The sequence below is a fragment of the Lissotriton helveticus genome, chromosome 3_1, assembly GCF_964261635.1.
Source record: "Lissotriton helveticus chromosome 3_1, aLisHel1.1, whole genome shotgun sequence".
NCBI lineage: Eukaryota > Metazoa > Chordata > Amphibia > Caudata > Salamandridae > Lissotriton > Lissotriton helveticus.
The window spans coordinates 46,075,498-46,089,601 of record NC_136061.1 but is presented as its reverse complement, the minus strand read 5'-3'; the positions used below and the strand labels follow the sequence as shown (position 1 = coordinate 46,089,601).

The 14,104-nt window shown below is 47.4% G+C and overlaps 1 protein-coding gene across 1 annotated transcript in view; it reads right to left on the bottom strand.

Moving 5' to 3' along the window:
- Positions 1 to 14,104, bottom strand: part of SLC23A3 (solute carrier family 23 member 3) — a 264,087-nt gene that overhangs the window by 154,500 nt on the left and 95,483 nt on the right. Inside the window, exons 2-3 of the mRNA XM_078683500.1 lie at positions 12,908 to 13,059; positions 9,887 to 9,981 (exon numbers count right to left, since the gene is read on the bottom strand). Coding sequence (XP_078539626.1) covers positions 9,887 to 9,981; positions 12,908 to 13,059 — 247 coding nt within the window. The remainder of the gene's footprint in view (positions 1 to 9,886; positions 9,982 to 12,907; positions 13,060 to 14,104) is intronic.

Below are 14,104 nucleotides of genomic sequence, written 5' to 3'. Positions count from 1 at the left end.
AGCGACGCACCAACGGTAGGGCCACTGAGGGTACCCCCAAAACTGACTATCATAAGGCACCCCTAACCAGTGTGGACCTCCCCTCCTATCCCTGGTGTATATAACATGTAAAAACCCTCAAGGAACAATCATACCCTGGTGATGAAATACTGTCCGATGGCCTGTGAGCGACAAGGGGGTGGGGGGATTGATACCGATGCGAGCACACCACCCACTAGTCGTGGCTCATTACGTAAGCTCGCATGAATGGTTTATTGTTACGACTCAATAGAGAAATAACAATAAAAAAGAGTGAGGCCACCCTTCTGGGAGTGCTGGAGCCAGCAGCAGCACAAAGAATGCCATGGGTCTTACCTTGATCATTGGAGACCCTTGAGCCGGACCTGAAAAATGTTGAAACAAAAGCCTGAAATTTGTTCCGAAAATCTAGCAGCTTAAATGCAGGCTCTGGGTTATAGAGCACATTGATTCAGGTGACAGAATACTAGCCACCAACTTCAACATGACATCACAAGCACTACTGATGTGCCTTGTTCAGTACTGTGCTGGGTAAGTTCCTCTCGCCCTTTTTAGGCTTCACCTGCACAGCGTGCAAAGTCTCTTGTATTTAAATAATAAAATCTTAAAAGGGGCGTAGAACCTGCCCCTTAGTTACCTTAACTTACCATTCGTGGATTCCAGCGTCTCTCTACTTTACTAGCTTCTCATTGGCCAGCACGTCGTCTGCTTTCCCTTTCTGCTGGGCATTTGCAGTCCATGCCGTCACTTGGACCTTGGACCAAGTACAGCTGCCAGACACTGGCCACTGGCCAGTGTCCTTCCACTGAACACATGCTCCCCAAGGTACTTTTTTTTTACTTTTACAAATGCACTGTCTAGGAATGCACATGTCTGCCGCCCATCTGCTACAAGCTATCCTCCATTCACCACACTTCTTGTGACAATCCAGGGGTGGCCAGACCTTGTAGAGTTGTTGTCCCCTCCAAATGAAATGACTTGTTATAGAATATTTCAATTTTTAAAAACTTTCCTGGATATTTATTAGAATTGTATCTGTTATAAAGTAAGTCTTTTTTTTACTGTATTGGTGTATTTTTGTGGACCTCCGTTGGAGTTCCGTAACAAATAAACTAATTGAATTGAATTGTAGAGTTTCACTCTGCGGAGTTCCGCAGTTACCTAAAAACGCTGCGAGATTGTGCGGAGTTCCGAGCGGCAAGAAGGCGCATGTTTTACGCCGCCGATGCGTCACAAAAAGTGACGCATCAGCAGCGCAAAACTGACGCAAGGCCTCATAAATAAGGCCCTTGGATTCTTTAAAGTTGCCGGTAGAGCTATACCTGCGGGCGATTGTTCCAAATAATGGTTATCTAGATAGTGGAGGTGAAGCCGGTCCTCTTGCGCTGTTACTCATGTACATAGGAGGCAGAGCCATAAAGACTTTGCCATAAGGCCCTGTTAACTGGGCACAGGCTGTGGTCTCTTGGTCTTTACTTCGAATTGTCCACACAAAGTGTGCGGATGTGCAAATACAGCGCCCAACAACGGGGTTGATCTGCTTCTAGTCAAGTCAAAGAATTTATATAGCGCACTACATACCCAGAGGGTCTCAAGGCGCTTAGGGAGGGGAGGAGGATTACTTGTCAAATATCCACGTTTTAAGTTGCTTTCTGAATGCTAGGTGGTTCTGGGTAAGGCGAAGGTAAGTGGGGAGTGAGTTCCATGTTTTAGCTGCCAGGTGTGAGAAGGATCTACCTCCCATGGTGGTCTTGTTGATGCGAGGTACAGTGGCGAGGGCTTGGCTGGAGGAACGTAGGTGGCGAGAGGGGGTGTAGAAGGACAGTCGTGAGTTGAGGCATTCTGGTCCGATATCGTAGAGTGATTTGTGTGCGTGGGTTAGCAGTCGGAAAGTGATCCTCTTATTGACGGGTAGCCAGTGGAGGTTTTTCAGGTGACCAGAGATGTGTTCTTTACGCGGGATGTCTAATATGATCCTGGCTGAGGCGTTTTGGATTCGTTGGAGTTTTTTCTGGAGTTTAGCGGTAGTACCTGCGTAGAGGGTGTTTCCGTAGTCCAGTCGGCTCGTGACCAGAGCATGGGTGACTGTTTTTCTGGTTTCGGTGGGGATCCAGCGAAATGTTTTTTTGAGCATGCGAAGAATGTTGAAGCAGGATGAGGAGACGGCGCTGACTTGTCTGTTCATTGAAAGTGAAGAATCCAGGATAACGCCTAGGTTCCGTGCGTGGTCTGTCGGGATGGGTGCTTTTCCAAGGGCTTCCGGCCACCAAGAGTCGTCCCATGCAGAGGGGGATGTACCTAAGATGAGGACTTCTGTTTTATCTGAGTTCAGTTTCAGACTTCTAAGTATTCCCACTTTGGGGTGATAAGGGATTAAAGGAAGTAACATAACATAAGATCACACACTTTGTTCAAATGGAAAGCTTGAGCAATTTAGGTTTAAAAAAATCTGAATTCGTAGCTGCCATGTAACCTAATTTCATGTGTCACCCAGCTGGCCGATCATGACTTTTTACTACTATTGTACATCATAGGATTTGTCATTGACCGCTTGCTAAAATGTGTATTGGTGTAGAGCTCCAATAATGCCACCGGCTGCTTGCTGGAGGTAGGATTGGATGCCCCCTACAAGTGTTAGAGAATTGCCGAGAAGTGCCAGTGCTAAGCAGTGTGGTAGTGCTGTCTCGTTAGAAGTGTTAGAGTCTTGCAGAGAAGTGCCAGTGCTAAGCAGTGTGGTAGTGCGGTCCCGTTAGAAGTGTTAGAATCTTGCCAAGAAGTGCCAGTGCTAAGCAGTGTGGTAGTGTTGTCCCGTTAGAAGTGTTAGAGTCTTGCAGAGAAGTGCCAGTGCTAAGCAGTGTGGTCCCGTTAGAAGTGTTAGAATCTTACAGAGAAGTGCCAGTGCTAAGCAGTGTGGTAGTGCTGTCCCGTTATAAGTGTTAGAATCTTACAGAGAAGTGCCAGTGCTAAGCAGTGTGATAGTGCTGTCCCATTAGAAATGTTAGAGTCTTGCCGAGAAGTGCCAGTGCTAAGGAGAGTGGTAGTGCTGTCCCGTTAGAAGTGTTAGAATGTTGCTGAGAACTGCCAGTGCTAAGCAGTGTGATAGTGCTGTCCCGTTAAAAGTTTTAAAGTCTTCCAGAGAACTGCCAGTGCTAAGCAGTGCGGTAGTGCTGTCCCATTAGAAGTGATAGAGTCTTACAGATATCTACCAGTGCTAAGCAGTGTGGTAGTGCTGTCCCATTAAAAGTGTTAGAATCTTACCGAGATCTGCCAGTGCTAAGCAGTGTGGTAGTGCTGTCCCATTAAAAGTGTTAGAATCTTACCGAGATCTACCAGTGCTAAGCAGTGTGATAGTGCTGTCCCGTTAAAAGTTTTAAAGTCTTCCAGAGAACTGCCAGTGCTAAGCAGTGCGGTAGTGCTGTCCCATTAGAAGTGATGGAGTCTTACAGAGAAGTGCCAGTGCTGAGCAGTGCGGTAGTGCTGTCCCGTTAGAAGTGATAGAGTCTTACAGAGAAGTGCCAGTGCTAAGCAGTGTGGTAGTGCTGTCCCATTAAAAGTGTTAGAATATTACCGAGATCTACCAGTGCTAAGCAGTGTGGTAGTGCTGTCCCATTAAAAGTGTTAGAAATGTGCAGAGAAGGGCCAGTGATAAGCAGTGTGGTAGTGCTTTCCCGTTAAAAGTGTTAGAATCTTGCTGAGAAGTGCCAGTGCTAAGCAGTGTGGTAGTGCTGTCCTGTTAGAAGTGTTAGATTCTTACAGAGAAGTGCCAGGGCTAAGGAATGTGGTAGTGCTGTCCCGTTAGAAGTGTTCGAATCTTGCAGAGAAGTGCCTGTGCTAAGCAGTGTGGTAGTGCTGTCCCATTAGCAGTGTTAGAGTCTTGCCGAGAAGTACCAGTGCTAAGCAGTGTGGTAATGCTGTCCCATTAGCAGTGTTAGAGTCTTGCCGAGAAGTACCAGTGCTAAGCAGTGTGGTAATGCTGTCCCATTAGCAGTGTTAGAGTCTTGCCGAGAAATGCCAGTGCTAAGCAGTGCGGTAGTGCTGTCCCATTAGAAGTGTTAGAATCTTACAGAGAAGTGCCAGTGCTAAGCAGTGCAGTAGTGCTGTCCCATTAGCAGTGTTAGAGTCTTGCCGAGAAGTACCAGTGCTAAGCAGTGTGGTAATGCTGTTCCATTAGAAGTGTTAGTATCTTGCAGAGAACTGCCAGTGCTAAGGAGTGTGGAAGTGCTGTCCCGTTAGAAGTGTTAGAATCTTGCCAAGAAGTGCCAGTGCTAAGCAGTGTGGTAGTGCTATCTAGTTAGAAGTGTAGGAATCTCACCAAGAAGTGCCAGTGTTATGCAGTGTGGTAGTGCTGTCCCGTTAAAAGTGTTAGAATCTTACTGAGAAGTGCCAGTGATAAGCAGTGTGGTAGTGCTATCTCGTTAGAAGTGTAGGAATCTCACCAAGAAGTGCCAGTGTTATGCAGTGTGATAGTGCTGTCCCGTTAAAAGTGTTAGAATCTTACAGAGAAGTGCCAGTGTTATGCAGTGTGGTAGTGCTGTCCCGTTAAAAGTGTTAGAATCTTACAGAGAAGTGCCAGTGTTAAGCAGTGAGGTAGTGCTGTCCTGTTAAAAGTGTTAGAATCCTGCATTTTAACGTTTCACGATGTTCACACTGCCAGGAAAAGCGTGGTCACTATGTGTGTACATTCTACCTGCATGCACTGGGTGTGCTAACGTAAGAATGCCTACAATCACGACTGGCATGAACTAGATTTGTGTTTGAGAGTTGATTTAACCACCTGTTTATACTGTGTGTCTGTGAGACATGCGCACACTGGGTGTGTGTCTGTAAGCATGTACTGGCCGAGTGTGTACAGAGGCAGAAGATAGGTGAAACCTATTGGCTTTGCCAATGATTGTTTTAATAGTAATTCCTTACAGGAAAACCCATAATTCATACCCTATTTAGTCAAGCCATCCTCGGTTCATGCGTGCTACCCCCATGAAGCAAAGCTCTATAGGAAGACATCCTTACACCGGCTTCCGGTAGCAGAACTTATTCTCACCTTATGGCAACAAATAGAAGCGTGTTCTTCATTGGCTGCCTTCTTGCATTATTTGTAAATGTATTTTTGGTTGTTTTTTCTGTTTATTATCCCCAGTTTTGTGTTTTTTTTAATTATTTTATGTTTGGGACAAGTAGTCTATTCAAAAGTGGAGTTTTTGAAGAGATATTTGAAGAGCAATTGCTAGAAAAGTGATATTTTTTAAATATATTAAACACAAGTGAAAGACATCATGAACCCTAGCCTTGCTGTTTCACATTCAACGCTCAAAATTCAGCCGACAGTCTGTGTGAGCGTAGGCAGGTGATGCCCTCAGGGTGTCTCTGTTATATGGCAACTCCGGAGACTTACCTTTGTATGGCCTGGGCAAGCTAATATGCCTTTCATTGTGCCACTTGGTTGCTAGTTGTTCTGTATAAACCTGTGCAAAGATTCTGGGGGCATTTTTACAAGAACTTAACGCCACTTCAGCGTCAATGTTTTGATGTTATGGAGCCTGTTTTTTTAATCGCAGTATTTACAAGTTGCCACTAACTGCAGTTAGCGGCACTTTTCCAGCGTGAACGTTAATTTTGAACATTGGCACTTCTGTTAGCGGGACTTAACGAAAATGAGATGCAAGGTGGGCTGAGCTGTGCAAAAACTGCCGCTAACCCCACTTTGCGAAATTTACAATGAATTTTGCGTACGGCGATAACCCCACCAAAACTGCTGCTAAGTCAAGTTATAGGCAGTTTTTAAGACCAGGAAATAGCTGGTCTTAAAATTTGTGCCAACACTTGGGTCCACATATAAGATGTTTGGGTGCTGGAGAGCGCTGCAAGGAACATTGCTGCGCTGCCCTGTGCCAAAACAAAAGGTCAGGGATGTGCCCTATCTATAATATGGGGTTCATTCCTGGGCCCCATTCATGAAAAGAGTTGCATCGCTGCGATAAAACAGTGTTGCAACAATTTTCACTGCGCCCTCCTTGCGACACCATGGATGTGCTGTATTCAATGTACGGCGTTCCATGTCGCAATCAATGACCGATACGTCTGGAATTCTGACGCATCTGGCAGCGCTAAAGTCATACATTGCTACAGGTGTGTCGCAAGCATGATGCAACTATAGCAATGCATGGGGCCAGTTAATCTTATGGCACTGCGTCACCCTTACGCCTGCCATGACCAGGCGTAACGTTTTGACACAGTGGGGTTCTAGAATAGTGGCAGTGAAATCTGAGAGACTTCACTGCGCCAATCCTACGGAGCTTTGTTGCGTGGGACACATACTCTACATACATCATACCTGAAGCAGGTATATTGTGGCACAGGGTTTTACAAGGTCACACATTTGCTTAAATGCGTCACTTTGTGTGAACTAGTGGAGGGTGCGTGTGAACCAGTTGGCCTTCTTGTTGTTTGCCCAGTTTATCCTTGAGGGGTGCAAGGGTGTCTGTGCAGTTAAAGATCCATCGGTGGAGGTTGTCCGCTGCGGTGTTGGTGTCTGTAAGCGTTGGTGGAGTGGTGGTGCTGAGGGAGGTGACGAGAAGTTCTTCTGATGCCTAGATTCAGCTGCGACGTGGAGAGGGCAATGGTGGTGGTGGTGCACCGTGAGCGTGGTGAAGGCGTGATGTATACAATGATGGTTGGCCCAGGAGAGTTTGGTCGTGTGGCTGAAGTTGAATGTTCCCACTGGCGGATAAGATAGGTTGGTGCGGTGACTAGCTGCTTGAGTTCAATATTGGTGAGTTTCTCCAGGAGGATTGTGGTGTTCTGGTCACTAGGGTTGTCCAGGTGAAAGTTGAAGTCTCCGAATGGGAGAGCCTGGGGTGCGATGAGGTCTATGATGGGGTCGGTGAATGGGGGGGTCATGGTCAGGGGGCCTGTAGACGAGGGTGCCTGCTGAGGGTGGTGTTGGGCTTGGTCTGGTTGTGGAGGTGGAGTTTTTCTATGTTTTCCGTTGGGTCATTAGTGTGTGGTCAGTAGGAGTGTGCTTTTTGTACACAATTTCAATGCCTCCTCCTGGGTGGTCAGGGTGGTCCTTGTGGGTGATGTTGTAGCCGTCAGAGATGTTGATGGCAATGTCCGGTCTGGAGTAGAGGCTGGTCCAGGTTTACGTGAAGAAGGCGATGTCTGAAGAGTTGGCGTCGAGGAGGTCCGAGATTTCTGTGGCATGTTTGTGGAGGGACCACATGTTGAGGACGATGCAGTTGAGACGGATGGGTGCGCTGTTGGTCGGCTCGGCGACGAGAGGCGCTGGTGTGTTGATGTGACAGAAGGTTCATTTTCAGTTTCAGCAAGCGAAGGGTGCAAGGGTATTCTTCGGTGATGCTAGATGGCAGGTAGAGTGGCGTCCAGGGTTGTGGGTGATGAAGGTGCTGGGTTCATAGCAGGGGAGGGTCCTGGAGTTAGGTTCCCTTGCACTGGACATGGTCAATGCGTGGACAGCGCAGACGGACTTGCCTTTGGTGCACATTGGCGCACAAGTGGCACACCCTGCTGCCCATGGCTGCACCGCGGTCGCCATTAAGTAGTGCTGCGGGGGGGGGGCTGGACAGCTGGAAGGCGGGAAATGCAGGAAAGGACACTGGAGGGAGCAGGGCTGTGGGGGATCGCAGCATAAACGAAGGAAAGGACATGGAAAAAAGAACTGTACACAAGCACAGGAAAGACAAAGCCAAAGAAAGCAAAAAAACAAAAATACAGAGACAAAGGTAGAAAGCAACTGAGAAGAGCAGAAAGAGGGACAGTAACAGAAGTGACGCTCTACCACTGGACCACGTATGATGAGGCACAGGCAGGAGCCTGTGGGCTCAGGAGGGCCTTGAACAGCTGATCTCCGGGTTAGAGAAACCAGCAGCAGCAGACGAGGACAGCAGCAGTAGCTACCAGATGGCACTGCGCTGTTGGAATATCAAGTCCACTAAGGTTAAGTCCCCCGCACACCCATGAGCTCACTACCAGGAGGCGAGGAAAGGCAGCACCACCCGGTTGCCACTTCCGATCTAACAATGGCGACCAGATTCTGTGTTTCCCAGTTCCCTTGCCAGTAATGGAAGATCAAGCCGCATACCCAAGGACCTGGGCCCGAACTGGCCCCCATGCCCCTGGCACCTGCTGCCACCAGTGGACGGTCTCAGCGACTTGATCCAGTTGATCCAGTTAGTGGTGTCCCCCAGCAGTCTTGTGCAGTGTCCCCAACAATGTGTGTCCTCCGCAGTGCGGGGATTACTCAGGGCAAAGTGTGCGCCACCCACCAGTGCTAGACCTGGGCCCGACATGACCCCCATGCGTCCTCTGCTCCCCATCCCATTTTCTCCTCACCTGGACATCAACACTGGTGCTCAATCAGCCTCGCTCTCTCCAACTCTAGGACTCAGCCAGCAGGAGCCTCAGCCAGGTGGGAATTCACATGCCTGGGTACAGCAGCTGCCGGCAGGTCCGCTGGGGAACCTCCCGATGCAGGTGATGCAACAGGGCCGCCTTTGGCGTGAGGTTGCAGCCCTCCCGCTGCACATGTTTGGCGCAGCTCGGGCCTCACCCTCCACAGCGTCCGGGCTTCACCACATCCTTCGGCAAGGCGCAGCCCACCATTGGCAATCTCCTCCTTGCACACCGGTGTAGTGGTGGCGCATCTTCTGCGATGCAGACCTCCCAACATTGGTACGCAGAACTGCCTCTACCAATCACAGCTCCAAGGGGCACTAGGTGGTCCTCTCACACAGGTCAGCAACGTGTCTCCATGTGACCTGCTGGACTTCACCACCCGGTAAGGGCAATTGTCGATGCCTCAATGTCTACCGCCATGGCCCAAAGGCTCGGTCCCGACATGCCTGCCTCCACCGTCAGGCCGCAGCATGGCCCAAAGGCTTGGTCCCGACATGGCCTGCCTCCACTGTCAGGCCGCAGCATGGCCCAAGGCTTGGTCCCGACATGGCCTGCCTCCACTGTCAGGCCGCAGCATGGCCCAAGGCTTGGTCCCGACATGGCCTGCCTCCACTGTCAGGCCGCAGCATGGCCCAAGGCTTGGTCCCGACATGGCCTGCCTCCACTGTCAGGCCGCAGCATGGCCCAAAGGCTTGGTCCCGACATGGCCTGGCTCCACCGTCAGGCCGCAGCAACTCCACAGCACCTCTGCCTCGCTCTCCGGGTCTCAGACGCAGGCCCAACGGGGCCTCCAGGCCCCATGGACTGTCCACGCTCCCAGCCTTAGGTTGCCATGGTGTCACAAGGGAAGCGCTATGAAAAGTGATGCATCATTGGTTTTACCCAGCGATGCGCCTCTTTATATATATGAAACCCTTTCCTCTTCTCCTCAAATTCTGGCTGGTCATACTGGCTGTTGGGGACTTTGGGGGTGGGTTGTTTACATGTACTGAGCCTTCCCAGGCTGCTCCATTCTGCATTTCATTGTTTTTATTTTATTTTTAACATTAGTGGTAGACTTATAAGCTATTTTTGCCTCTCGAGGCAGAAAAGTGACCTAACATGATTTTTTTGCCTTTAATGGTCCTTTTGTCATTTTTCTCTTGCTAGCAGCAACATTTTTAATGCCTTGACGCTAGTGTTAGTGGCAGTTTTCGCGCCGCGAGCAGATCTTATCGCCATGTAACGACGTATTGTAAATTCGTTGGTACCATGGCGGTAGTTTTCAGCAATTTGCGGCTGTAAGAAAATTGCAGCTAACTGACCCTAGTTAGCGGCAATTCTTGTACATATACCCCCAGGTGTCTTATCCTATCGTCCAACACCATTTACAATGGTCCTTTGCGGGTTGGATGGGTGTGGGGGGCAGCACTCCGCCTTATAGGCTATCTTCAGTTATCACTCATACAGAACTTACCATTTCCACCATTAGTAGGCGCCAGCAAGAGTTGTCTGCTGAGGATCACAGCTGGAATCAGGAGTTCAAAAGATGGAGCTTGAACCAGTGGTAGCCTGCAAGGAAAGAAGTCGCGGTTATTTTGCGTCACCTTCTATTAACCCATGCTCCTTCCTCCCGACTCACTCCGCCTTCTGCCCCATGGCCCTCAGACATGTGGCCCCTGTTCTGTCAGGCCTTTACCGTGCAATATTTTGCTAATCCCAACTTTGAGAACAGCATTGGCTACCTATAGAGAAGCATGTATGCTTAAGCTCTCTGCACAACATACAGCGCCATGACGAAGGTCGGACCGTATTCTACGTCACCTCATTCAGCCATCTTGCCCTCCCAGAATGCTATGCTCCTCCAATTTGAGGTGACCCTGAACACCTTAGATCAATGGAGTTAGACAGGGAGGCCCCTCTGTTTAGTTTCTAGCAAACAAAGTATGGAACAGTTTCCTCTCCAGAAAATGGTTTTAGTAAACAGCTCAGGACGTAGCTCTTTTAAGAAACAAATGCGGGCTTCATACATAAGTAGTGAAGTCTCTCGGTGCTGAGAAGCCCTGCTGGGAGGCAGCTATGCACTTTATACATTGCTGTAACATGACATAACACAACATAATGTAACATAACATGACATAATATACAGATTGGACCTATTTATTTAAGTAATTTAATACTTCCGCTGTGCAGCTGCTGCCATATACTCATACTTCCTGCATTCTATATTACTTTCATTGGATTTCCAATAAGAAAAACTTTACACATTTACTAGCTCAGGGTAGCATGACTGAAAAGACAGCACCTTAAGGTAGGAAGTTGGGCCTAGATGTAGGTAAATGTGAATTACCGATTCATAAATACCGAATTTAACCGATTCGGTATTCATGAATCGGTAAATCAAATGTAGGTAGAAATTCGGTAAAAAATACCTAATCGGTATGATTCGGTATTTACCGATTCGGTAATTACCGAATTGGTATTTGCCATTGATTTCTATGGGCCTTGAAGCCCACGGGAATCAATGGCAAATACCGAATCGGTAAAAATACCGAATTTCCAAGGGGGACAGGGTGTCACTTTGACACCCTGTTGCACCCCTGTTACTGGCTTGTGTGCCATGTGGCACACAGACATGCCCTTAGGGCATGTCTGTGTGCCACATGGCACAGGTGTACATGCACAGATGTGCATGTACACTGGAATTCGTTATTTACCATGTAATAGTATTACATGGTAAATAACGAATCGGTAATGGCCTGTGGCACTGTTTTCAGTGCCACCTACATCTGTATTTACCGATTCGGTAAATTTACCGATTCTGTATTTCACAGAATCGGTAAATTTACCGAATCGGTAAATATACCGATTCTGTGCATTATGCCTACCTACATGTCAATTCCCAAATACCGGTCGGTAACCGCCGAAATCGGCCGTTACCGACCAGTAATTGGCGATCCTACATCGGGCCCTAAGTGTTTAATAAGCCAACTACCACTCTTAGAATCCCCCTCTCACATCCACCCAACGTTCTACCCACCATTCCAAGCCCAGCACTCCAACCCAACCACCACCCATGCTATAACATAGCCTGGATAGGGTATGCAATATAAAAAAGCAATGCAGCTCTTGATCACACATGTTTGGATGTTTTAGATTAAATGAACTGTCACAATGACTTGATGATGCATGTTGTTAATAGGTGTGGTGTGATAATTCAGATGTGTACAGGGAACTAGCTTCTGATCCTTTTTTGACTTACTTTCTCATTGACCGCTGTAATGATCTTTGGAGCTTTAGAATCTGTGGAGCAGATGTGACCTCAAGGGATATACAATAACACATTTATAACCCCACTATAGAAATTGCAGATTGTGAGGATTTAAGAGACTGAGGGCCATAAGTAGGTAATTTTGAAATACCGAATTTTGCCGATTCAGTATTAAGAAATCGGAATCTCAGATGTAGGTAAGAATTCGGTATTTTTGACCAAATCCTTAATATTCGTTATTACCGAATCGGTAATTGAGATTTGGTAATAACCAATACCTACCCATTCATTCCTATGGGCTTGGAGGCCCATAGGAATGAATGTGAAGACATTTGGTATTACCGATTCGGTAATACTGAATCGGTAATACAGGGAGGTATTTCAAGGGTGCCAGGGACTGTCGCACCCCTGAAATGTGCATGTGTGCACATGTGGCACACATGCATGCCCAAGGGCATGGATGTGTGCCACATGGCACTTCAAAAAAAGCAAGAAAGTGCTTTTTAAAGGAATTCGGTAACTTGAAGTTGGTGGTAAATACCGATTCCTTAAGGCCCAAAAGCACTCTTCTATCTGCTTTCTACATAGCATTTAAGGAATCGGTATTACTGATTCCTTTAATTGCAAGGCAATTACGAATCAGTATTGAGGAATCGGTATTTACCGATTCCTTAATACCGAATCCTTCCCTACATCACGAATGGCTAAATACCGGTCGGTAATGGTGAAATTTACCAAATTTCACCCTTACCTACCGGTATTTGGGCCACCTACATATGGCCCTGAATGTATCAGTTTCTATTTCGGACATCTAGTTCAGGACAGGGTATTAGTTAAGAACCGAGAGATAGCCCAGTCTGTACTACATCACTTCTCAATAATATTATAATATTAAATTTATGTTAGAATTTGATGAAATCATAGAGAAAAGGGCCGATTCTGCACTTAACACCAGTGGCGACTTGATTTTTATATCCTGTTCACAATACTGAATCTCCTCCCAAGAGACATGTTATGAGCCCCTCTCTTCCAGGACATTACATTGGGTCAATTTCGTAAATTAGCTGCAGAGTTTCTACTATGAATATCTATCCTGATCACCAACAGATGTGTGTGTGTGAAGAGGACTTGGCATGGATCAGACCCATGGTGGGGAGCCCTCCTGGCTGCAGCTGGCACAGGAGGAGGATGCTCTGGTCCCATCTCAATGATGGCGCATGACGGTACCTGCTCCCCAGGGTGGTCTGCAGGCTGGTCGAGATGCCGCTGCTGAAGAGGCTGGTGGCCAGGAGGTGGTTCCGGGTGGGTCTGTCCACGGGCACGTACTGGAGCAGGAGGCCGTGGTACACAAACAAGAGCGAGCTCTGCACCAGGAGATGCTGTGAGAAAGGAGAGAGCAAGGAGACTGTGAAGGCGTGATCCTGCTTGTGGTCCAGGCTCTTTGCTCCTAGACGCAGTCTTGGTGCATTGAAAAGTAGGCTGCAGAGGACAAGATTGTTACACAGAGCACATCACACAGGAATACAGATGTCAAGCTTCAAGTCATAGTGTTTGATATTCTGAATCATATCCTGTGTATGTTCGTGTTTTGCATAGGAACAATAAGGTAAACAGCCTTTACAACGCAACTTTTACATCGCAGAGCCTTTACAACGCAACCATTACAACGCAAACTATTACAACGCATTGCTCTGGGGGGTGCTATAGGATAGGGAATAGGATAATTTACTATCCAATAACCTTCCCTAGTGTCCACGGGGACTGGAGTTGGAATAGTAAATTAAACTATTCACTATCCAGCACCCCAAAGCACTATGCGTTGTAATGGACTGCGTTGTAATACTTACATTGTAAAGGCATGCGATGTAAAAGCATGCGTTGTAATGTCATACATCCGAACAATAAATATGTAATCAGGTAAACACAGCAAGACACATCCAACCGGTACACCCCCCTTCCTTCACCTAAGACTCTCAAGGCCTCCAGGTATCTCCTCTTCTTTGGTCCTCCTGCCTCCATTTTGGACCCCTTGCAATGAACTTTCTCATTTTGTTTCTCCCACATCTACCAAGAGGCTGTTAGATGAATCTAAACTCTGGAATGTTCATGTGTCCTTCACTCAGACCCTTCTTCGCGTCCATCATGGATTTGATGGATTTCGCGGGAGGAGTCATCTTTCGCCTCCATTAATAGATTGTTGTCTATCTTGGACTAAACACTGCATAACTTCCAAAACCCCAGGGTCAGGCAGCAGGGATATTTGACTTATAAGATACATTTTATGTACTAATTCATTTTGTTTGTCATTGTTATGGTTCGTCCACAACTGCATGGAAGCCCATTATCTCTGTGACTAAAAGAATGAATGCAATCAGCTTATTTGTCGCCAAAATACACATGGAAGAGAAGCCCATGCTTGGTTGT